The sequence below is a fragment of the Podarcis vaucheri genome (genome assembly GCF_965113315.1).
Source record: "Podarcis vaucheri genome assembly, chromosome: 5".
Classification (NCBI taxonomy): Eukaryota; Metazoa; Chordata; class Lepidosauria; order Squamata; family Lacertidae; genus Podarcis; species Podarcis vaucheri.
The window spans coordinates 73,801,156-73,827,609 of NC_138763.1; the positions used below are offsets into that span (position 1 = coordinate 73,801,156).

Below are 26,454 nucleotides of genomic sequence, written 5' to 3' on the forward strand. Positions count from 1 at the left end.
TCAGCCTAACCTACATCACAGAGTTGTTCTGAGGATAAAAGGAAGACAGGGTGGGGGGTGGGAAACTAGGTATCCCACTTTCAGTTCTTTAGAGGAAAGGTGGAATATAAATGTAATAATTTAATTATCTCACAGATCAACATGTGGAGGGCTAATATCACCAGACCTGCTCTCCACGGCAGCAACCAATGGAGGAGGGCAAATGTTGTCCCTATTTTCAAAAAGGGGAAAAGAGAGGACCCAAATAATTACCGCCCAGTCAGTCTGACATCAATACCAGGGAAGATTCTGGAGCAGATCATTAAGCAAACAGTCTGTGAGCACCTAGAAAGGAATGCTGTGATCACCAATAGTCAGCATGGATTTCTGAAAAATAAGTCATGTCAGACTAACCTGATCTCGTTTTTTGACAGAATTACAAGCCTGGTAGATGAAGGGAACGCAGTGGATGTAGCCTACCTTGATTTCAGCAAGGCATTTGACAAGGTGCCCCATGATATTCTTGTAAAGAAGCTGGTAAAATGCGGTCTTGACTATGCTACCACTCAGTGGATTTGTAACTGGCTGACTGACCGAACCCAAAGGGTACTCATCAATGGTTCCTCTTCATCCTGGAGAAGAGTGACTAGTGGGGTGCCACAGGGTTCTGTCTTGGGCCCGGTCTTATTCAACATCTTTATCAACGACTTGGATGATGGACTCAAGGGCATCCTGATCAAATTTGCAGATGACACCAAACTGGGAGGGGTGGCTAACACCCCAGAGGACAGGATCACACTTCAAAACGACCTTGACAGATTAGAGAACTGGGCAAAAACAAACAAGATGAATTTTAACAGGGAGAAATGTAAAGTATTGCACTTGGGCAAAAAAAATGAGAGGCACAAATACAAGATGGGTGACACCTGGCTTGAGAGCAGTACATGTGAAAAGGATCTAGGAGTCTTGGTTGACCACAAACTTGACATGAGCCAACAGTGTGACGCGGCAGCTAAAAAAGCCAATGCAATTCTGGGCTGCATCAATAGGAGTATAGCATCTAGATCAAGGGAAGTAATAGTGCCACTGTATTCTGCTCTGGTCAGACCTCACCTGGAGTACTGTGTCCAGTTCTGGGCACCACAATTCAAGAAGGACACTGACAAACTGGAACGTGTCCAGAGGAGGGCAACCAAAATGGTCAAAGGCCTGGAAACGATGCCTTATGAGGAACGGCTAAGGGAGCTGGGCATGTTTAGCCTGCAGAAGAGGAGGTTAAGGGGTGATATGATAGCCATGTTCAAATATATAAAAGGATGTCACATAGAGGAGGGAGAAAGGTTGTTTTCTGCTGCTCCAGAGAAGCGGACACGGAGCAATGGATCCAAACTACAAGAAAGAAGATTCCACCTAAACATTAGGAAGAACTTCCTGACAGTAAGAGCTGTTCGACAGTGGAATTTGCTGCCAAGGAGTGTGGTGGAGTCTCCTACTTTAGAGGTCTTTAAGCAGAGGCTTGACAACCATATGTCAGGAGTGCTCTGATGGTGTTTCCTGCTTGGCAGGGGGTTGGACTCGATGGCCCTTGTGGTCTCTTCCAACTCTATGATTCTATGATTCTATGATTCTATGATTCTATGATTCAATGCACTAGGAATGGCTCATGTCGGTCACAATCATACTGTTTCCCACAGCAGAGCTGGTAACGCCAAGGTTGCAAGTTCAACCCCCGTACGGGACAGCGGCATCTTCCTGCATCACAGGGGGCTGGACTAGATGATCCTCAGGGTCCCTTCCATAGAGTTGTACTCTATGATTCTATGACGTTGGCACACATGCTCCTTGTGGGCTGGCCGGGACCACTGGCCTATCAAAACTTAAAACTTTCAGCAGGCAAGCTAACAGAAATGTTTCTCTTTCTGGAGAAATCTAAAAGGTTTTACACAAAAAGGTGCCTTATAAATGCCTTATAAATGGGTTGCGTCTTTCAGTTTCTTAGTTAAATATGTCCTTATCGTGCTTGGTTGGTACAGCAAGAGACTCTTAATCTCAGGGTTGTAGATTCGAGTCCCACGCTGGGCAAAAGATTCCTGCATTGCAGGGGGTAATAATAATAATAATAAATAACAACAACAACAACAACAACAACAACAACAACAATAATAATTTATTATTTATACCCCGCCCATCTGGCTGAGTTTCCCAAGCCACTCTGGGCGGCTCCCAATCGAGTGTTAAAAACAATACAGCATTAAATATTAAAAACTCCCCTAAACAGGGCTGCCTTCAGATGTCTTTTAAAAACAGGATAGCTACTTATTTCCTTGACATCTGATGGGAGGGCGTTCCACAGGGCGGGTGCCACTACCGTGAAGGCCCTCTGTCTGATTCCCTGTAACCTCACTTCTCGCTATGAGGGAACCGCCAGAGGGCCCTCAGCGCTGGATCTGTGTCTGGGCTGAACGATGGGGGTGGAGAATAGATGAGTCTTTGTGGTGCCTTCCAACTCTGCAATTCTAAGATTCTATGATACTATAAGGAGTTTGTGGGTGCCAGACTCCCATGTGTTACGAGTTTCTGGAGAAGGCCACCTTGGCTACAACTGAGCTACATCATGCTGGATCTCTTTAATGTACCAGTGGAATGTTGTGAGACCACACCCCTGTGCCTAGAATAATACCATACGAGATATTCACAAGGTGAGTGATCACATCATATCACATACCAAGATGCAAAACATGCCTTGCAGGGTTTTATTTTACCCAAGGGAATCACAAAGCCATTCCAGATGTAGCACCTTGAAATCTGTGCCAGTTAGGTGAACATACTGCTACAAGAATTGAGGAATAAAGCCAGACATTAACAATATGTTACATAATTTCCATTATTTCCCAGCAGCACTCATTTGGCCCACACATGTCAATCATTTTATTTTAGTTCCCTTCTAAATCTTGTAAGAATTCCTAAACCTTAAGTATCTAAGCGGTGTACAAAAAAACATAAGCAACAACAGACAACTTAAAACAAAATATTACAATAAGACAGGCTACATATAAAAATGATACATCCATACAAAGTTACTGAGAGAAAGAAAGAAAAGTTTTCAGGCTAACCAAAAACAAAAATGTATGGTTTTAAAGAGGCAGGTAACATATTTTTTTTCAAGTTGGCATTTACTTATTGGCAGTGTTGGGAAAATTCCAAACCCCCAAAACTAAGCCATAGCTAACAGTTCTTGTGCCTTACTCAAACCCAAACTTTTTCCTAGAATATTTTTCCTATATACTGTTTCCTATAATCATTTGAAGTGGGCCGTGCCCCAATCCCATCTTGCCTGGCACTCTGCATGGTTGTAAGAGTCCATACTGGCACACCCTAGTTGTGCTACTGACCCCAAGTGGCTTATCTAAGAAGCCAGGAGTCGTTTGTTTGCTGAACACACCAGAGTACATATTTTCTGTAAGGCGGATGAATGTAAATGCCTATCCGTAAGATTCTGAATACAGTACAAGGAGAAACATATAAGGATGGCGTGAACAGCAACTCTCATGAAGACTGCTGGAGCATTAAAGGCAGTGCTTCAGCATCACCATCTAAGATAAGCAAGAGGCCTCCAGGGCTATCCTTTCTCCACTAAATTGGCTTCCTTCCTTCTCTCTCTCTTTATACACACCACACCCAAAGCAATGAGTGAGCCACTTCCTTCAGGTATGCAAGTCTACACTATTGGGGAATATGTGTATCACAATCAAGGGAATAGGGCTAATCACATGGCCCTTCCCCATCTGCTAGTATTCTCCTTTCCAATACAGGGTGGCAAAAGATCACTGGGATCTAATGCATGAACATCCTTCCCAGAAAACCCCAATAGCCTTTTCTGCACAATAAGCTTGATACTAGTAGATATGTTCGTTTTTGCACAAAATAAAATCCAGAATAACTCAGTGAAACAAAGATTTGTCCGCATACTACACCAGTGTGGTGTAGTGGTTAAGAGTGGTAGTCACGTAATCTGGGAAACCGGGTTCGTGTCTCCGCTCCTCCACATGCAGCTGCTGGGTGACCTTGGGCCAGTCACACTTCTGTGAAGTCTCTCAGCCCCACTCACCTCACAGAGTGTTTGTTGTGGGGGAGGAAGGGAAAGGAGAATGTTAGCCGCTTTGAGACTCCTGAAGGGGAGTGAAAGGCGGGATATCAAATCCAAACTCTTCTTCTTCTTCTTCTTCTTCTATTTTGAATGATTAGTTTTTAGTCCCTTTGGGCTGTTTTGCAAAATGTTAGTTTTTAACAGGTTGTAAGTGATTACAGGAGTAAAAATGAAATGATGATGCAAAAGAGAAGAGGAACAGAGACCATGAAATGGATTCATACAGGCCATAGTAGCTCCATAGTCTGGCTGTAATATGTCTTAGCTATTATTACTATTTTACTGCTTTTGCAAAAAATGACCAGCACATTTTCAAGTGTGCCTTCAGTACTATGAGCTTGATGATGATATCTGCATTATTTTTAAAACCTCATCAATCTAAACAGGCCAAATATCAGTTTCCCAGAAAAATTCCACATGCTGCAAAAGTGATAAAATACCAACACATGGAAAGGTGATGGTAAGTAATGAAGCTTGTTTTGAGTTCACAGTTTTGTTTAACATGCAAGCAACAATAGAGTCATCATGACAGGCCTCCATAGGAAAACACCGATGATAGGGTAGAAAACTACATTTCTGAAGCAAAGTAGAAAATGTCTATGATGATTTCTTTCTTGTAATTTTATATTGGATTATTTATTATTTCCTCTCCATGATAATCAGATCCCTCTCTTATCAGCAACACATTTCCGAAATACAGACACACTAAAATCTGCCTAATAAAATATTATTGCTGCAAAACATGCTCATTAGCTCAACTTACAGCACTGGGCAAGTTAACATGTTAAAATATTGGCCCAGTGCCCAGGTAGAGGCCTACTATACATCTCTCCTGAAAGGAGATATTTTCCCCATATTTCTGGGACTGTGTCCTTAAGAGACCTCCTGGGCAATATGGGACCAAAGTGAATATAATAAATCCAGCTCAGCAAAATGCCCAATTTTACTTTTTTACCTATCAAACCATTTACATCTTTGTAATCTAATTAACAAGCTTAGCCTTATCAGTCCCTTTTGCTGGGTCCTGCTATCTCCTTCCGATTGCTACCAATCCCAGAAGAGCAACCTACAGGTAAATCCAGCACCTGTCTTGGTAACAAATTCCAGAGGGAAGATTCAAGACAAAAAACCAGTGCCACAAAAGAAACCTGTTAGTCATTCAGGTAACCCAAGGCTCTCTTTTGTGTCTAGAGGCTTATCATTGCGAGTTACAAAGAATGCACCTGTTTTTACCCAGCCCTAAACACGCATTTGTATACACGATTTCAGTAGGCCCTGAATGCTCACATTCATAAAAGACCTAGTCCACAATTCCCACAGTCACTTAGCGGATGACCAGCCGTTTATAGTAATAAACACATGATAGACGGATCCAACTCAGAGGGGGGGAGAGAGAAGGGGAGTAAACCATGATTGTTGAATTACTCATCGCTGCTCTGACATCTACATCCTGCTTCAAGGACACTGCAGCCTGTTCGGAAACCTTGCAATGGGCCAGATCTTTCAAGCTTTTTTTAAAAAAAAAAACGCCCCAAAAACCCTATACGATCAAGGCAGAGGTTAAAAGATAAAATAAATGATGCCGGTTTAATATTCTGGATGCTAAGAAATGCATGTACATACGTGTATATATAAACACAAATTATGCACCCCATAGGTTTTTTTAATAAATAAATAAAAATCCCTCCCACCCTCATCAAGACTGAAGAACTTGAACCTGCAGGTTTTTAAGGACGTTCGCTTTGTACCTTACCTTTTTGACCTGATCATCCTTTAATTCTGTGAAGTAATAGGCCAGAAGCTGAGCAGCTATCATTCTGTCTGGTTCAATAAGAGCTTTTTCCCAGGGTGGTTTTGCTAACCAGCACAATTGGGGCGGGGGAGGGCAGCTGAAATTTGCAAGGATGCAAAGCGATCCGTTTCTCTCCTCCCCTTTCTTCTTACAAGCGAAAGATTCTAGAGGTCCTTGGTTCAGCCTCACAGGCTAAAATATATAAATATAAAATGCAACGCTCTTTTTCCCTCCTCCTTTCCCTCCACGCGATAGCGACCGACTATAAACCTGCCCACTTCCTGCCTTGCGATTGGCTGTTCAAGGAGCGGTCGCGAAAGAAGCGTTTTCCACACCCTCCTCCTCCCGCCGCCGCCGGTTTGATGGACAACCTCCGCTGCCTTCTATGTGCAGGAAGGGGAGGATGCATGGCCATGGTCACCCCGGACGGGCATGCATCCGTGCACGTTCTTCACGTCCCTACACATCCTCAAGACGCATTTTAATGGCCTATACCCGCTCTCAACACCTTCCGGGAGAAAGAGATCCAGACCACCGCCAAGCTCGGGTCAACTCCCTACAGATGGGCAATGCATTTTCATTGCTTTCCTAAGGCAGAACATCTCTGCACCGAAAGGCGCACCTCCTTGAGCACGCAAGGGCGGAACTGTGAAAGCACGCAGCAAACAGGCTTTAAATAAATCATACAAAAAAAGACAGCGGAACTGCTGTGTCACTGCAAAAGAAACGCATGCATTTTGAAAGCAGCGCGCAATATTTGACCCAAGCGCTTGCTAAGGCTCTGGCTGGTGCAATTTGCCTTCTGCAATTATTAGCGAAAGGAAAACAGGCAGCGGAACGGAGGAGACAGACACACGCACGCTACTTCTAGACACTCGACCGTCTGCTGAGCAATGTGGGCGTTGCCCAAGTCGCTGTCATGTGACCGGCTGACTAGGACTCCGATGATGCCGCATCCTCTCGGCTTTTTCTTTCTGGGCTCTCTCCCACCCTTCGGAATGGTATTTGCAACAAGGGCTGTTCGACCTGCTTTGTTTGGAAGCTGGTAAATCAAAGAGCGTTATGTGTCCTGACCTTGCTGCATTAGGGAAGCATAATGTGCCTGAGAGATAATAAGCACCTTTAAAGCAAACAAAAAGAAGACATTTTACGGTAATATATTACCGTAAGCGTAAGATTAACCTTATCAGCAGATTTTACAGCGGTACCCAAAGGTTTAGAACTATATGCATTTTTTTTAAGTCACGTACAGTATAGGATCCGGCTGTAAGAGTGGGATAAGTAATTGGGAGCTGTACATTTCTATATATGTACTCTCGTTATAAAATCCTGACTCCAAATCTGTAAGATCATGGAAGCAAGTTCCAAGAGGAATATGCCAGTTTTTCCAAGGAGAAGCAGGTCTTGGCAGGTTTGTAGGACATTTTTACTAGCCGCTTAGTTAATGCTAAATAGTTGCCTGGCCACATTCCTTTGCCGTCCCTCATAGATCAAGGGCGCACTAGCTGCCAGTTTCGCCATAGCTTAAGCATCAGAGAACAGGATAGTTGTCATATTTGTCCTGTAAAGCCTAGAAACTATAGTTTACCTCTCACAGAGCTACCATCTCCAGTGCTCTCAACAAACTATAGTTCCCAGGAGGATTTGGAGGAAATCATGTGCTATTGCCGTTTCGCGCCGCCTCCAGAAGTTCATCATGTGCTTTAAATATGTATAGGATGTGCTTCAAACATGAGTTTGTGGTTCTGCCAGTACCACTTCATATTAGAAGACAAAGCTCAAGCGATGAAATGTTACTCCATCCCAAAATAGAAAAACATCATTCCACCTCAAAGACTTGATGTCAGAGGGCATGCTAAAAGGCTTTTCCTGGTTTTATGTGTGTACAAGCCAGGATTCTTCTCCGTCCCTCCAGTCATTCTTTCATGTGATCCCTCATCTGAAGTTTGACAGGGTACATCCCAGACACAGGATTATGACCTTAGGAAGGGCCCATAGCATCAGAAATCTTCTGACCCAACGATAATATGACATGGAAAGATGGAGGGGAAAATTAACTCAGGACCATAGTATTGGAGGATGGAGAGATCAATCCTTCCCCCTGCACTATTTTCCACTACAGTAGAACCTCAGTCTTCGAACGTAATCTATTCCAGAAGACCATTCAATTTTCGAAGCATTTGAAAACTCAGGATCAATGGGCTGGCTGCAAAATCACCTTCGAAAACAGAAGCAATTACTTCCAGGTTTTCAGCGTTTCGGTTCCAAAATGTTCGGCTTCCGAGGTTCCACTGTAATTTTAAATCCCACCTCCTTATGGAAAGAAACATACAGGTATATATAACATATTACTGGTTACTTTTTAACTAATATTATGAAGAGCTTTAATTGGCAAGAGCCCATTTCACCAGGTACATGAAATAAACAGAGAAGATGGTCATTTTAATGTTGATTATATTTAAATGTCTTTCTTGCTCTGTCCTCTCCTGGTTCATTTCCCAAATGTTAAAGGAAGCAGGCTACACTTGGCCTGGCCAAAACCATGAAATTAACAGGATTTCCTGAGCAGATAAACAAGGGACTGGGAAAAATGCATGCCTGTATCTGCAGCTGCAGTTTTCAGTGTAGCTGAGATAAGTGTACACAGTGTAGAAGTGAGGACACCACAGAGCAATTACGGTAAGTACAGTATTCTTGAGAATTTGCCTTGAACAGTTCTAAAAGCGGCAACAGAATTTTGTGTTGGGGGAAATATGTTCTTGCTCTTTCATTTGCCCTCTAATACTGCAAATAAAACATTTACTGCAATAGAGGACATCAGGTCCTTCATCTGGGCAACAATACAATGTTCCTTCCTTGACTTGTGCAGGGAGAGGAGTGCAAGGCAGGAATTGAAAGAATTCCCAGCTCATACTTTGCTATACTGTGCCAAACAAAGCTCTTTAATGTTTCATCAGTGTTCACATCGAAATTTCCACTAAAGTGCTCACCTTGAATTGCTCCTCTTTGCCTGCAGGCCTTACCCTTCATCCTGAGTACAGTGTGCAGAAACCAATGCACACACACATACAATTTATGATCAACATAGCTTTGCCTTAGCACTGTTCTTCAGGTATATCTGCCAAAAAGGTTATCTGGTCAATCTATAATAAATTCTGAAAATCTATAGGTGGCATGCAGAAAGTTTTGTACTCTCTTCTCATCCAAATTCACTGGAAATTTAATAATTCCCCTTTTCTATCTGTAGCTCTTTATGTGGCTCTTTTAGATCCCAGTCTTGATTGGGAAGGCCGGGACATAGGGTACATTTTGAGTACAAGCTACATGTGACATCAAAGATCCATGATCAGATCAAACTCAACTGTTGTTGTTGTTGATTAAAAGTAGCTGCAGAGTGCTCTCAGTTGAATGGGGAGCAGTGGCACAGGGCAAGGGTTTCATTTTTATTTTATTGCCTTTTTGGTCCATTTCCTTCCCATGTTGGCTTCACAATCTAAATCCACCCGCCTGAAACTTCTATTGGCCTCACATAGACTTATTCCACTGCCACTCTGGGGTTAATGAGCTTTGTGGAGCAATTTAGATCAGAGAAAGGGTTAAAAGAAATCCTCTCCCAGTGCTAATGCTTCAACCCTTTAAAATATCCCCATTATATTGCTTTAAAAAAATAAAATGGTTGTGAGAAAGGGGGTGGGACTGAAGCTCAAAAAATCCAAAAAGCACTGGCTTAAGCCATTCTTAATTTCTTGGTTGACCAGACCTCACAAGCTACGTGCACATTCACACATATACACTTAAGTGGATGACAAAAGGTCTTACTAAATATGGGAATACACTGCAAGCTTAAATATAGCTTGGGCAGTGATGCTGATATCTTACTTGAAGTATCTTGCTAAGCGTGAGGGGGTGGGGGAATCTACAACCAACACCTCAGCTAACTTCCCTTTACATTAGACAAACTGATACACCTAGGCTGTGATACAGTACCCACTTACTTGGAAGTAAGTTCCTTTGACCTCAGTAGGAATTACTTCTGAGTAGACCTGCACAGGATTGCACTGCCCACATTATTTCCCAGAAAATCTTGAGACAGGAATACAAGGCCATAACCACACCATACATTTAACACACGTTACCAGTCATGGCTCCCCCCAAAGAATTCTGGGAACTGTCGTTTGTTAAGGGTGGTGAGAGTTATTAAGGAACTCCTATTCCTCTCAGAGAGTTACAACTCCCAAAGTGCTTTAACAACCAATCCTTCTTCCTAGAGAATCCAGTCCGAATTTTATTTGGGACCACTTAGACCCATGTGAAACTGACAGGCAATAGAAACAGGCCTTTTTCAGTAGCGACCCTAAAATTTGGAGCTCCCTCTCATGAAATATCTCCTGCCAACCTAGCAGTTCGAAAGCACGTCAAAGTGCAAGTAGATAAATAGGTACTGCTCCGGCGGGAAGGTAAATGGCGTTTCCGTGTGCTGCTCTGGTTCGCCAGAAGTGGCTTAGTCATGCTAGCCACATGAGCTGTACACCGGCTCCCTCGGCCAATAAAGCGAGATGAGCGCTGCAACCTCAGAGTCGGTCACAACTGGATCTAATGGTCAGGGGTCCCTTTACCTTTACCTCATGAAATATACACATGGCCCCTTCTTATTATCCTTTAAACTGGCTTGGAATCTTTTCTATTGCAATCCACTTTTAATTAATATGCTCAGCTGGGTTTTTACTCGCTTACAGTACTGCTGGTTTTATCTTAATTTAGTTTTGCTTTTTTAATTAAAGTGCTGCTAAGTTTTATTTTTAACTGCTGCTGCTTGGCTTCTGTAGTTATAGTTAGACTACTTTTACTAAATTGTTTTTTAATGGTTGTTATTTTTAAAACAGTGTTTGTATTCATTACAGTACTGTAAGCCATTTTGTGAACTCACCTTAAAAATCTGGGTATAAATGTGTAAATAGCCTGCAGTTCCAAATGTGGAAAGCTAGTGAAATAAAACACGATTATATAATAAATCACATCACCATAGTGTGTGGTGTTAAAATATATTAATGTTCCATTGTAATGAAGAAGGAGAAGCTTAAGTTTAGGAAAAGCTCATTCTTCTAATTATAGTAGTGAGTAAAAAAAACCCAAACATTCTTGGAAAGGATGAACAGGCCTATTGAGAGAACCTTTCATTTTGTCAAAGGGTAACTCTGCCTTGAGTCATGTGTGCCTTGCTCCCGTTGAATCAGAAGACAGAATGATGACAGGTTGCAATTATGGCAGCCCAAAGCCAGCAATGAACAGAAGAAGCAGAAGGGAAATCCTTATAATTGATGCTACAGGACAGATTAGTTTTAAATGTGAGACTCAAGTTATAACCCACAGCAACATCATTTTTAAAATATGTTGCAGTGGTACCTTGGGTTACAGACGCTTCAGGTTACGCAATTTCAGGTTGCGCACCGTGCCGAACCTAAAAGTGCTGGAATGGGTTACTTCTGGGTTAACAGCACATGCGCAGAAGCACCGAATCACAACCCACACGTGCATACAGGCGGCACTGCAGGTTGTAAACGTGCCTCCCGCACGGATCACGTTTGCAACCCGAGGTTCCATTGTATTTCACGTCGCTTAAGTGCTATTTTTCTAAACAAAATGGTGCTGGAACTCACCATGAATGCCTTCCTTGTTCTCTTAGAGTGGCAATGGTACTCACCTGAGAGGTCCTGCCAGAACAGAGTTCTAGAAAGTTCTGGCTGAAAAAAAGCCCTGACTACAACATATGTATTCCTCTTGATTCCATTCCATACATCTTGAATTCTAGAATAAGAAAACTATCCTCTGCACCATACACACAGCCATATTCTTTACTCAGTTCTGGCCTAAATATGTCAGAAGCAGAGAAAAGATGGGTATATAGTATCAGTGGAACGTTTGAATAAATAGCTCCAGATGATGACCCAAATCACAACAATATGATGAATGGTCCTAGACTTAAGTTAATGCCAAACGTAAGGGTAAAATAGGGTTGCTACATTACCAGAGAGACTATACAGCTACAAAAGAGGCAGATCTCAACAGATTTTCTTATTACTTGTTCACTATGCCATAAAAAAAACACGGGTGGCACAGGGACGCGGGTGCCACTGTGGTCTAAACCACAGAGCCTAGGGCTTGCCGATCAGAAGGTCGGCAGTTTGAATCCCCACAACGGGATGAGCGCCCGTTGTTAGGTCCCAGCTCCTGCCCACCTAGCAATTTGAAAGCACGTCAAGTGCAAGTAGATAAATAGGTACCGCTCCAGTGGGAAGGTAAACGGTGTCGCCAGAAGCCAGCTTCCTTGGCCTATAAAGTGAGATGAGCGTGCAACCCCAAAGTCACCCGTGACTGGACCTAACAATGGTCAGGGATACCTTTACCTTTATGCCATCAAAAGTTCTACTACCCAAGAGCTACTAAGATACCATCATAGAGTATTAGTGCAAATTAGGTAGTTCCTCAGTAGCCTGCAAACAATGTAACATTTATCTCCTCACCCTACATTCTGTTCGCCATAACATTAATCTTTGAGCAACAAAGTGAGTGATTTCTTATTTTCCACAATCAAATTACAGAAAGGTCTTTGTGGGCTACCCACAAAAGGCTCCGAAGGATCAACAGGTTTAAGGCTTATCAGTACATAATTATACAATCATAATATTGGTAGGATTCCTCTTTGGAGTCACTGTGTATTCCTTGCTTGGCGTGTTTAATCATTCCCTCTGCCATGAAGCTCACTGGGTGACTTAACTCTCAGCCGAACCCACCTCAGAGGGTTGCTCTGAGGATAACATGGGGAGGAGGAAAGCTATGTACGCCACCTTGGGCTCCTTGAAGGAAAGGTGGGATATAAGCCCAATAAACAAATAAATAAAAATAAAAACTAAATTGTTGGTTAATCCTTTCTTTGGGGGGGGGGTTTCCGTCTTTGCTTTTCACCCTGCTTCGGTATCTTTAGCAGCGGCATGGCCAGCAGAAAGATTACACTGATGAATCTTCTCCTAGTGTGGTGGAAAGCTGTGGTAAATTTATTTGCATCGGGCTACTAGTAAAGCCCAAGGACTGAGTCAGTAAGAAGCTAAGAGCCAGATTTATTACTCTCTCTTGCCTTTACCTCTTTGTAATATATGTCCGTGAACTGAGAACAACTCAGGAAATGGCAGGAAAATACTGGCTTGAATTTAGACACAATTTTCACCTTACTGAAGGGCAGAGGGGAGAAAAAACAGACACCACTGTGCGGCAAGACCTTGGTGCCTATGCTCATGTTCCCTACTAGGAGATTTTATCAGGGGTAAATGCCCTGTGGGGATTCTCTGAACGCATACAAAGGTCACACACTAGCCAGCTTAAAACAGCGCTCACTGGAGGAACTATTTTTGTGGCATATAACACACCAGGAGTGCGCATTTGTGAAGGGCAAGTAGCTCTCCTGAGAAACGTGACACCAGCAAAGATGGAGAGGATTGTGCCAGCTGGTGGTCGTGCAAGAGTTTTTAAGGCAAAAGTGAACAGCAAACTGAGGAAATATAACATTAAGGAGAGGCCAACAGACATGTCCCTAAAACACCAAGCTGATCTAAAAATAAATAAAGCTTAATTTTCAAAAACAAACTAGGGGCTAAGATGGGTTAGTTGGATAGTGTAGACACAGATTGAACTCGGGCTTTACTCTAGAAGCAGACTGGATTTCTGAAGGCCACACACAGTCGACATCAGACAGTGTCAGCTGCAGAACCCACTGCTGTCTAACGTTGAAGCAGCACCTGCATCACCACTTGAAGGAATGAGGCTGATGCATGTCAGGATGAAAAAAACGACTGCACTAAAATGGCCTAGATACCACAATTATCGCTAAAGCAGACTGCAGTGTATTCTGCTCAGTCTCCCCAAATATACAACTCTCCATTTTACTGCTGTGCTTGAAAACTAGAAGTGAATAAATGTTAACAGTTCGCACCATACTTTCTGCTGTAAATTACTTTCTTATTATTTACTTTACCTCAGAAACTTAACAGAAAGTTTAAGAGCATGTCTATACAGTAATGAAGCAGTGCATATTTACCGCCCACCCCCAACTCTAGTAACTCCTCCCCAGTGGTGTGGCATGGGTTCCCAGCACCCAGGACTGCATGGAGGGGTGGGTGGGAGGGAAGGAAGGAAGGAAGGAAGGAAAGAAATAAATAAATAGTTGGAGTACGCATGCACATTCAACTGCCTAATGGTGACCAAGTCACCCAGGAGACTGCAGCTGCAAAAGAAAGAGTCATTCAACTGTCTGGAGAGGTCACTACTTGGTTTGCATGGAGAAACCGTTTTCAACAGAGTCCAGTGACAGAAGCACGCAGCTGTATTGAGGCAGCACCAGGTGTTGAAATTTTGCGCCCTTAACAATTTTGTACCCAGGGCAACTGCACCTTTGCCCCCCGCCCCATGCTACACCACTGCCTCTCCCCCAAAAAACTGTACAACTCCCTGTTAGGAAAAAAACATTGAAAAACCCTCCAGAAAACAATTCCTAAAATTCTGTGAAAGGAAGGTGTGACCATTAAAAGTTCATAGACAAACACTGAGAGCCTTATGCACACATTACACTTAAAACAACTTTGAGTGTTCTGTGCATGGTTACCTAGAGCCAAGCCTCATTCAACAGAATATATCTCTGAATTTGCATGGTATTTACCTGGGATGTGTTTGCATTTATGTATGCATGTGAGAGATAACGCAGTATAATCACACAGAAGGTTGGGCTTGGATTGGAAAGACTTGATTTCAAATTTTGACTCAGCTAGAAAGTGTGCCAGGTAATTCTGGGTCATTCATTATATTCAGCAATCCTGTGAGGTACCATATTGTATTCCTGGCCTCCTTGGAAGAACGAATACATGTGTAATAAAATTCACATTCTTCCATATGTTTGCATTACAGATTAAGGAAACCATTTAAAATTCAAATTAGCAGCACCCTGAATTTTAAACGCAGGTGACCCCTTATTAGAAGGAGACCCCTGCTGGTGAAGTTTAGTATAAATAAATAAAAATAGCTTTAGCCTTAGCTTGTTAATTACGGTACATGAATTTTAATTGATTGATTGATCAATGAATTTATTCCATCTGAATAAATCTGCATGTAAGAATTATAGTTCTGAAGCTAAAAGTATAACTTTATTTGTGCATGACGCACAGATGTTTTGTGGTTGGCTCCATCTGAAAAGAGGCATTTGTTCTTGTGTTACAAAGTGAGAGGAAGCTGGATAGCTTTTCTGTGGGGGTTTTTAAATACATACTCTTTTTTATTTTTTTAATGCTTCCCAATTAATTGAGGGCACATTTTAATCAATTAAAAGTGTCTTAACTGATTACTTAATTCATCAGTGAAATGTTGCATCCATAAAAAATAGCCTTTGAACTTGGTGTCAGCACATCTGTCATTAGTAAAATACAATTAAAAGTACCCCACAGTGTAGTCCTATGGGTGCCTCCTCAGAAGAAAGGAGATTAAGTTCAATGGGTCATGCTCCCACATAGGTGTGTATGGGGAAGATTGTAGGCAGGTCTGTATTGGCTTTGTTCTGTGGTTAGGAGTTTCTCTGGTTACCATAAGTAAATAAGAGGACTGTGTTGGTTACTGCAACCGTAGGAAAGGAAAAGCAGAAGAACTATCAGTGTGAAATGCAGGTAAAATGGTCAGAACTCTTTGCTTTGTCTGACCTTGGCCAAGCCACCTTCTCATTCTAGCATAATCAATCAGTAAGACACTCCCTTCTTATCTTTCAGGGTGTGAAGTTTGCATTTGTATATAGGCCACAGTTTAAGCCCTTCATATGAAAGTATTTAATTACTAAGTAAGCCATGGAAAAGAGGCAGGAGACTGAGAGGAGAAGAAAAAAGTATATTCACGAAAGCTTAAAGACAAGTACGTACTATACAGTGGAACCGCCAAGCTGTTTTTTGCCCACTTGTAGTGAAGAATCCAACAGCTGTATTTATGCACTAGCACCCTCTAGTGATCATGGGGGGAATATCATTAGGTCACAATTTTAAGACAGAATACATTGGAGGAAAACTTGAAGAAAACACAAATTTATTTTGCAGAAAAAGGGACCATGAAGTGTACATCCCCATCCCATCCCCATAGCTTCTGCATCCAATTTTCTTAAAAGCCAATCTTAAAACTTTCACTGGTTTGAGCCAATTGTTCTTCCAAATAAGCGGATTCTGAATTACCGTATGTCCCGGCCTCCTGGGACGCAGCGCGAGGCCCCGCCTCTTCCGTACCGGCACAGCGCGTGTTCGTTGGCCGCCATGTGCATTCTGGACAGAGCTTGCAGCCGGAGTGGGCTGCACCTATGTGCGTCTGCCTGCCTGCCAGCCTCATCGCCTCAGGTCCCCGCTCTCTCCTCACCACGGAAAATCCTTCCAAGCACGGTGCTCAGCTGCTGCTGCTGCTGCTGCTGCTGCTGCTGCTGCTGCTGCTGCTGCTACAGCAGAGGCAGCAGAGGGGTGCACGCTCTGCCCCTGGCGGCAATTGCTGCAGGCGGGGGTAGTCTTATACGGCCAGTATATCCCAAACTCTATATTTTAACAGGAAAAGTTGGAGGTCGTCTTATACACCCAGGCGTCTTATACGCCGGAAAATACGGTATATGCTGTTCTGTGGGTTCATAAAAATTATGTGGGTGAATTACCACACACTTCCTGTAGAAAGCTAATCTCTTAAGGAGAAAGCTAAGCACATGCCACAGAAATCCTCCAAAGAGGGAGATTCTTTTCTCCATTTGCACTTTCATACAAGCCTACCTAATTTGCCGTTCCCAAGCCAATATTTGAACTAAAACAAAGCGTCTCCAAACTTTGTGAAGCACTTCCTCAACCAAATGAGGGCAGCCTTCCCTTGTATTATATAAGCATGCTTCCAAACACGGTTGTCAAGCCCTAATAACGCAGAAGCACCCTGGTCAACTTGTGCATTTGGCAACGTAGTAAATCAATTGGTGCTTATTATATGTTAATTCTTTATTACATCTAAGGCTTTAAAAATATCTCTCATTCCTCTTAATTCAGCCCTTGTCCTTTCATTTTAAAGTTAAGCGTCTCTAACCCTGACAGATTGGAAACTTGGCATAAATGAAGCTTTGCATTGTTCTAGCAGTAATCTTGATACCAAGCCAAAATGTCTTTAGCAACTGCTTAGGGACCACATAGCAGAAAGGTTACATTTGTGTGAATGGTTTTATTCTTACAGAGGCTGAGAACAAAGGGGCAGGGCGGGTCTAGCGGATGTGAAGTCTCACCATGCTCCTATTTTTTGCTTGATACAAAGGATCCCTGGCCAGGATCCTTTGTATGTATGAGTATCAGCCCATCGTTGGCATGGGTGTGGATTAGGGTTGGTCTGTTTAGGCAGGATAATTCCTTCTATCCGATTTATATTTCCCTTCTTCCAAGGTAACTTCGCAAAAGGAAGAGGGTGCCCTAGGTGTGAAAGTTTGATAAGGAAATAAGGAGTTTTCAAGTTTGAACCACTGACTCCACCACAATATTTTATGCTAAGGAAAATGCTATACTGCTCCCACCCAAATCACTCTGTTTATGTGGTTACTTTGTGGAGTATGGTTGAACAAGTATCACAAGCAGCTGTTGGAATTTTTTTTTTTTAATGTGACTAATGACAAGTAGGACAACTCCCCCATTGTCCGAGACTTTTAAAAGTTATTATTTGCAAAATTTTGTTGTACTCCCAAATTCTACACCTCTAATGTGGGAGCGCATATTGAGACAGATTACTTTTAAGCAAATAAACACAGTCTTCCAGTAATGTCTACGACATAAACATTTTGTTTTAGTTTGCATTCATTTTTATTATCTGAACTCATCACCCCTATATTACTCTTACAGGTGAATGCAAATATATTCAGCTTTTTAAAGAGGTGGTAAAGAGTAGCATAGGTATCGTGTTCCCTTCCCTTGTGCACAATCTACATGGATAAGAGACATTTAAAAAGACACACACTAGATTCTTACACAGTAACCAAAAGGATCTTTGACATGCTTTTAGTGATTGTGGAGAAAAGCCCCAACACAAAATGACATGCCTCCTTCCAGTTTCCAGTGAGTGAGGTTTATGGTTTCATTTATCTAAATTAAGTCACCTACTTTGTATTCTGAAGAACCATAGTCTGATCCGTCAGGCTCCTCATCTGTGGCCATCACTGGAGCACCTCTTCCCGGTTTACATTATAATTCCAAAGGTCTGTAAAAGTAAAGAATGGATAAAGTCAAATTTCATTTAAAAACTTTCCACTTAGTAAAGCATATTAATTGGTAAGACCATTGGCCATGTCTATAATACTACTAGCACATACACATAAAATCAGCAAATCAGCAATTATGCATTTAATTAATCTTTTTAAATTTGATTTAATTTAATCAACCGGCCACGCAGCAACAGCTATCTCTTGTCTATTGCAGATTTTGCCAACCTGGTACCTTCCAGATGTTTTAGACTACAATTCCCATCAGCCTCCGGCCAGGTTGGTGAAGGCTGGGCTAATGCAACTTCCTGTCGATGAAGCAAAACCAATGCTGTAAAATGAAGTAACAACAATGAAGTACCTACTTTACTGTACACCAACATGTCAACCTCAAGCATCCTTGACAAAGGCATTGCCACACAAACCTAGGATTGAGTTGTATCTGCAAGAGAGACAGCTGAGACAGTGTGGAGCAAGAACATGCCTTCTTGAAGAATGCTAGATGTAAATAATCCTCATTTGTGTCTTGACACTCAAGATGATATGGTATCACCTTCTAGAATGGTATAGTGCAGCCTTGACTGGGCAGAATATCTAGCTGTAAATTGTTCCTGGCTTCTCTGTCACATGCATGCCACAATGAAAGAAGCTAAACATTTGTCTGGGGTGAAGTGGGGGATGTTACTTACTGCACGCTCCCATCTGCTTTGCTGAATTAAAAGCTCTTCGTCTGAAAACAAATTCTTCTTAATCTTCCAGGGACAAAAATAATAACAATAACTGTGATTTATGTTCTCCAACAATGTAGCTTTGCCGCAATGAATGAGGGCTTTGCTATTGCTCTCATCATGATAACATAGCAGCTGGTTTTAGAGTCAATTCCTTTTTTGTATAAAATTTAATGACCGTGCAGTTATTTAAATTTCAGAGTAACTGCCCGGGCTTTGGAAGCACAATGCTGCTCTGAAAACACAAACTTGAAAGCAACAGGAAAGTTTCTGAAATGCCAGTAGGGAATAAACTTGATAAAGATATCTTGTGTCCTGCCCACAAATGCCTAAAAGTCTATTATTCTATATACAGGGTGAGTCTTTTAAAAGAGGCCACGTGGAAGATGTGTACTATGTATCCACGGGGCCTCTTTTAAAGAATCCACCCTGTATATACAACCTGTGTCTACGATGGAGGGGTTCCATCACTTCAAGCATAATCACCCCAAGAGGATCTTGCTTCTCATCTAGCTGCAGCCTTTAATTCAGGTATCAACCATTGTGCTCTGACCCTCTCTCCAGCCTTTATCAACCTGCAAACTTTCCCCACCTCTAGGTCACGTAACACCTAACTTTTAACTATTCTAACCTAAGCTGTGCCCTTATCTGTTGAGGGAAAGGGGCCCCAACCATTTGCCATGTTACAGGAGTCCCTTTGATGCTTTGTTCTCTTAATGGTCCATCACCCGGGCTATAACTTTGTGGGAAACCAGCCTGGGTTAATTAGCTGTTAACACTTGCTGATTCCACAGGATTAGAAGGGTCTAGCACACAGCACCCAAAGCCTCGGTTAAATTCTGACACTTGCTTGATCCAGAGATTGTAGTGGTCTGGAACCCACAAACTCATAACAGTATGTTATAAAATCCTACATCTTCCCCTTTATAGTTTTGGAAAGCATGTACCCTTGCTAGTTTCTCTTATTCATTGGCAATTGTTTGATCGTAAGTGTATGACGGCTTGTAGCACTTCAAGGCTGCAACCTTATGCTATCTTACCTGGAAGTAAGTTCCACTGAATGGGGAGGGGGAGTTAATTTGAGTAGAAGTAATAGTGCCACTGTATTCTTCTCTCGTCAGACCTCACCTGGAGTACTGTGTCCAGTTCTGGGCACCACAGTTCAAGAAGGACACTGACAAATTGGAACGTGTCCAGAGGAGAGCAACCAAAATAGTCAAAGGCCTGGAAACGATGCCTTATGAGGAATGGCTAAGGGAGCTGGGCATGTTTAGCCTGGAGTAGAGGAGGTTAAGGGGTGATATGATAGCCATGTTCAAATATATAAAAGGATGTCACATAGAGGAGGGAGAAAGGTTGTTTTCTGCTGCTCCAGAGAAGCGGACATGGAGCAATGGATCCAAACTACAAGAAAGAAGATTCCACCTTGGCAGGGGGTTGGACTCGATGGCCCTTGTGGTCTCTTCCAACTCTATGATTCTATGATTCTAAACATTAGGAAGAACTTCCTGACAGTAAGAGCTGTTCGACAGTGGAATTTGCTGCCAAGGAGTGTGGTGGAGTCTCCTTCTTTGGAGGTCTTTAAGCAGAGGCTTGACAACCATATGTCAGGAGTGCTCTGATGGTGTTTCCTGCTTGGCAGGGGGTTGGACTCGATGGCCCTTGTGGTCTCTTCCAACTCTATGATTCTATGATTCTAAGATTGCACTGTAAGTATGGCTCAGAAAGCCGGTTAAGCAAAACTGCATGCTGCAGCTGGCATGTGGCATGTGGCAGGCCCTTCCATTGTTCTGTGGCTGTGCTTTGGCATGCAGTAGCGAGGCTGGTGACCACACAGTGTGAATTGCAAAAGAATCGGCCTGAAAGCACAAGTGAAGTTTGATCTTAAAGGGAAACCACCGAGTTTAAAACAAGAAACACGTCTCTAATCTCAGATAAAGCATATTGAAAGCATACATTGACAATCCAATTTACTTTGCACCAGCTATGTGCTTTTTTATTTCTTATACAGTAAATAATATGTACAGAACAGGATCTGTACAGAACAGAAAATCTTTAAAGTCCACTCGTTCCTTTCTTTGCTTTAGGTATTTGGTAATGTATACACCTCCTACAAAGCTTAACCCAACAACGTATTTCCATAAATTGAACCAAAATATGTTTGAAAGTAGCTTGTTGCAGCATCTTCTAAAGTGTTAAAGGAATTATGTGTCATTAACAATTATACAAGGTCCTCCTTTTATTCCATATTTATTATATGAAATCAGATTCCCACATACAAAAAGACAATGCTATTTGCAAACACCTTAGGTGTTTCCCTAAGCACATTCTCATTCGTAAAAAAAAATGGAAATAGTTCTTGTTGGATTGACAGCAGCAGGAAACAGGGCCCTTTTAAACAAATACTTCAGGTCGCCTCTTGACAGGTTGAACACCCATCAAGCAGTTCCATTAAGAATATTTGCAACGTTTTAAGTGGCAGCATTTCCGACACATTTCAAGAAGGAATCTGCTGTAACCCAAGTTGCCTGAGGTGACTGGCGGAGGCAGTGATGGTACCCTTTGCAGCTCAGGAGCCTGAGTTCAAGCCCCATATTGGGCAAAAGATTCCTGCATTGCAGGGGGTTGGACTAGATGACCCTTGTGGTCCCTTACAACTCCTGCATTCTGTATGAAACAAAAATATCATGAACAAAAAATAGTGGTGCATTTTAGACTCTAGACATAGTCCAAGTATGTTTATGTTGCTTTAGGTGGTATTGTGTGTTGTTTCACTCACAACTTTCAGCGACTCTTATTAAAATACAAAGTATTGGTTGGAGAACTGCATCTCAAAGTTCAGATAGGTGTGAATTTTGAAGGATAGCTGTGTGCCAGTACTCATATTTTTTTTGGAAAGTGCAGATTTGGTAAGATTCGCTTTTAAATGCAAACTGAATCAAATCTCTCCCCCATCCCTACCCACAGGCTAATTTTTAAAGTGCACAGACTTATGCTCCAAAGCTAGTCACGAAGCCCAACACCTTAGCTTGATTTTAAAGTGGAAAGTGGGGTCATAAAAAGTCTTTGAGCCACACTGCATATTGCTGTGGACAGTCAGTAGATTATTATTTTCAGATTACCAAGTGGAATGGTGCAGACCAACCATCTCTCCTCTCTCCTTCTACAAAGGCCTGGATTTCCATCCCAAGAAGCGCCAACTGCGAGCAACTCATTGAACACAACAATTTGTCTGAAAAGGAACATGGATTGATTACCTTTTGCACATCAGCCTTTTTAATTTCCTTTTCTAAAAGAAACAATAAAAAGCAAAACAACAGTGCCAGCTCTCGGCACATGCCTATCCAAGGATACCTATACAAGGACATAATATCTACTTCCAAATTATGAGTTGTACATTACAAAGGATATTTAGACGTGAATGCGAAAGGATATGGATGGGAAAGGGAGCAGTAGAACATATAAATATGTTTAAAATAGTTGACAAAATAGTTACATTTATATGGCCTGGCTGTTTTATATTATGAGCGTAACACAGAAATGTCAAGTATATTGTTGTATCTCTAAACATAAGACAACTTATGGAAACCTATGTTCAGATGCGCCAACACCTGCCTCAGTTTTGGCAAGAAAAACTGCTTTCTGTTTGCACAGCTGCCCAACCATCAGGATACAAACAGGAGTGGCTAAACTTGGTGCCTTCCAGAGACTGTTGAATGACAAGTCCCAACAGCCAGGGACGATGGGAGTTTTACTCCAACAGCATCTCAAGGCCACAACATTGGCCAACCCTGGGCCACAGAAGTGTGCACCACTTTTGAACTACTGCTTCGGTTGGTTTCACAATTATTATTTTTTTAAAAAATCACTGCTACACACAGATGCCTGCATGACCACTTAATTTTCCGCAACATTATGCACTCGTTTTGCAACAGCAGTAATTAAGGCAGCTCCCTTTCCACTCCCGTCTTCAGACAGCATGAATGTCACATCACATTGAGGCGCCAGTTCTTTTACCGTTTCTTGCAAGATTCTAGAAAAGCTAAAGAGAGGAAAAACAAAGCAAAAAAAAATTGCAATGGTTGCACACTGCTGTTTATTTCTTAACTGGCAAAATGCCTGTCATTATGATGGGTAGGGACAGTAGAATACAGAGGGAGGGCTTTTACACTGTAAGGATTGACAGTAATCCAGTCTCTCTCTCTCTCTCTATGCTCTGCACTCACAAAACACCTTGTACCCCCTGGCAGCTCCCGCTCCCAGCGACAGGTAAGTCAACTAGCATCAGGGGCAAGAGGGCAAGTTCTTCTCTCACCTCAACTGTATCTGCAAGTACAGCTCTTTAGCTTTCTCCATGGAAAGTTTTCACTAATATAAGTGGGAGGGGAAGTAGAGGGGTGCCCTGGGGTGCAGCATTGAGGAGGCACCGCAGAACAGCTAATAAAGCACAATGTGGTGTGGATGGTCCAGTATAAATCCACCACTAATGCATCCATATTGCACAGGAACATAGGAAGGTGCCTTCCTATTGGTCTACCTAGCTCATTATTGTCTGCACTAGCTGGTGGTGGCTCTCTAGGATTTCAGGCAGGATTCTCTCCCAGCCTTACCGGACATGCTGGGGATTGAACCTAAGACCTTCGGCATGCAAGACAAATGCTCTACCACTGAGCTATGGGCCTTCCCATCAATGTCATGTTGCGGAAGACCTTCGGAAAATCACCCATCTCTCTAGTGGGGCCTGTAGCCCATTAAAAGCAGAACTTTCCCCAGCTCTTTATTACAGTCTTATGCAAGCAAGTGTAATAGGGCTAACTGATACAGCATTGTGGCAATTTCTCTTTTCCCCAACCTTTTTAATCCCCATCAACTAAGCAGAATATTATCTTTTAAAAATCGGTCAATTCTACAAGGCAAAACAACAACAGTGATGCTGTGTACTCACTGTGGGTGTAGTTTGTATAAGGTGCCATCCACACCTACAGTGGTTTTTAAGTGCTCGAGATTTCTGTTGTCCCGTATCTTCTCCACTATAGCAGCCAGCCCGGCCCCACACAGCTGGGCTGCTCTCTTGGAAACGGAGCCACAAACTTCTTTTACAATGATACTGTCATCACAAGTGCTGTCAAGCCCAAGCTGCTGCAAGATTCTTCTTACTTGAAGTAGGACAAGCCGGTCACTGCACTCAGCCAAAACACAACAGGCACTTCTGGTTAGGACACAGAGCTAGGGCCAAATGTACTGGAAGGCAGCACTGGTGTAAGAAGACACAAAGTCCTTTGCAGGGACACACTTTTCCAGCACTACTCCCTCCCATCTGTGACCATGCCCCTACTTTTTCTAAATAAGTCGATAGATGAAGAAGCAGTGAGTGAAGATCTGAGACAGGAACAAGGTGGGGGAATAATGATCTATTTCAGGATCTGCTGCCCCTGTGGACACAGCCACCAGTCACCTCATTTTGCCTCATGGGTGGGCCAGCCCTGTGTCATGTTATGAAGTGGCAATCATCATTACCCTGTTCAGACTAAACAGGGAATTGTGATAAATAACTAAAGATTTCCTTGTTTCCTTGCTTGCACCTCAAAGGGAGGAGAGAAAAGGCTAAGAGCATGGGAAAAACATTTCTTGATACTTTGGCTTATTCAGTCAAGATTTAAATGTCTGAATGCAGACATTAGTTTAAAAGCAGGATGCTACTATTTTAGCTCTCCTGGGTGAAATGTACTTTTCAAAATTAGCATCATCCATGCTCACTCAATCCAAGGGCATAGGGAATAGCTGCTCATTTCCACCCCCTCCAATCTGAGGACAAAGCAGAAAGGATCACTTAAAGTTTATGAAGCAGCAGTGCAAACAGTACAGACTCGAAGTACTTTACTTTACTGCTGAAAGCAGTGTGATACTGATGTTTGAAATACACTGGGTTCATTCACACCCAATAAAACCCAAGTAAAGTTGTTCACTGTAGAACTGCAGATGGCCCTGAGTAACAGGGTTCAGCTTCTCAGTCAACCAACACTTCTTTTTCCCAACTGTATTATGTTCTGATGATGTATAAAATATTTAAAGGTAAAGGTAAAGGTACCCCTGCCCGAACGGGCCAGTCTTGACAGACTCTGGGGTTTGTGCGCCCATCTCACATTTATAGGCCGGGGGCCAGCGCTGTCCGGAGACACTTCCGGGTCACGTGGCCAGCGTGACAAAGCTGCATCTGGCGAGCCAGCGCAGCACACGGAACGCCGTTTACCTTCCCGCTGGTAAGCGGTACCTATTTATCTACTTGCACCCGGGGGTGCTTTCGAACTGCTAGGTTGGCAGGCGCTGGGACCGAACGATGGGAGCGCACCCCGCCGCGGGGATTCGAACTGCCGACCTTTCGATCGGCAAGCCCTAGGCGCTGAGGCTTTAACCCACAGCGCCACCCGCGTTTACAAAGTTTACAAAGCTGCAATCATTCAGCTGCTTCTCACTAGTCTGATATGTGTGAAAGTGGCAGGCGGTGGGTGGGGAAAATACTTTATTAGTACAACACATTGTTTTACCTTTCAATCTGGGACAGGAATTTGGTTTCAAATATTCCTCTTGTTCTCAGCCGCTCTGAAATCTGACCCCGGAAGAGAAGTCCTTGCTTGGTCAAGTCTATCAAGATCTGTCTCACTATTTCACCCAGATACATTCCACTCGTCATTTTCTCATACCTTATATAGAAAAAAGAAAAAGGATTTGGACAGCATTTAACACATTTTCAGTTACCTATGCAAAAATGGGGCCTGGGATATAGTCTGTGCATACCACATGCCTTTTCTGAACATGTGCATTGACTCTTAGGATGGAAATAAACATGACAGCAACAGACTCATGCTTTGTAAGGTGTTTCAAAGTGGGATAGCGGGGGTGTTCTTAAGTGGAAAGATTACTCAAAGTTCATATATGCCTAGGAATGGAAGAAACTGTGATTTCTATTCCAAGCTGTGCTCATCACAATCAACAGTTTCCGTTGCACTGTACTTTGGTTTCCACTAAATGTAATAACATTCACCTCATTGTCTGCTACCTAACATACTTTACGTAACTTACATTCGTTTCAATGTCAAGGAAACATCAAAACAATGTAAAAAGGTTATTACTGTTGTACTGTTTGTGGACATAAAAACAGCTGTGAAGATGATGTGAACAAATACCAACTGTGTTCACTTGAGTGATTTCTATTCCTGACTACACGCAAACTACTATTTCCACCTCCTTTTCTAATAGAATTATCTGCCATTCCTACATACTTCCTGAAGACATTGCAATAGCAATAAAACACCGACTGTTACCTCTGTTCTCCAGGATTCAATGACCCCTCATCCACTTCTTTGTCATATTTTGTCCTGAGATTATCTATGCAGCCATTGTCGCCAAATCCTCCCCATTCTGTATTGATGCACATTTTGCCCACATCTCCTTCTACAATTTCTATATTACGCATGTCTTCCATGTAGCAAACATTACTGCCTGTCCCTGGAATGAAGAAAGAGGCATGTGT

General features: G+C 42.5%; 2 protein-coding genes across 8 annotated transcripts in view; both read right to left on the reverse strand.

Moving 5' to 3' along the window:
- Positions 1 to 18,171, reverse strand: part of LOC309532091 (hexokinase-1) — a 60,217-nt gene extending 42,046 nt beyond the window's left edge. For 2 of the 3 annotated variants that reach the window (XR_014219593.1, XM_082222024.1), the window contains exon 1: positions 5,880 to 6,418. Coding sequence is in view for 2 of the 3 variants with exons in the window: in XM_082222024.1 (XP_082078150.1) it covers positions 5,880 to 5,942 (63 nt within the window). In the remaining variant the exon portion in view is untranslated. Of the gene's footprint in view, positions 1 to 5,879; positions 6,419 to 18,097 lie in introns of those variants that run through there. The other variant, XM_082222025.1, reaches the window with a different exon arrangement.
- Positions 18,172 to 20,892: 2,721 nt separating this feature from the next.
- Positions 20,893 to 26,454, reverse strand: part of LOC309532093 (hexokinase HKDC1) — a 29,161-nt gene continuing 23,599 nt past the window's right edge. For all 5 annotated transcript variants that reach the window (XM_082222028.1, XM_082222027.1, XM_082222031.1 and 2 more), the window contains exons 15-18: positions 26,246 to 26,429; positions 25,469 to 25,624; positions 23,869 to 24,102; positions 20,893 to 22,965 (exon numbers count right to left, since the gene is read on the reverse strand). In XM_082222028.1, coding sequence (XP_082078154.1) covers positions 22,821 to 22,965; positions 23,869 to 24,102; positions 25,469 to 25,624; positions 26,246 to 26,429 — 719 coding nt within the window. In that variant the 3' untranslated portion in view covers positions 20,893 to 22,820. The remainder of the gene's footprint in view (positions 22,966 to 23,868; positions 24,103 to 25,468; positions 25,625 to 26,245; positions 26,430 to 26,454) is intronic.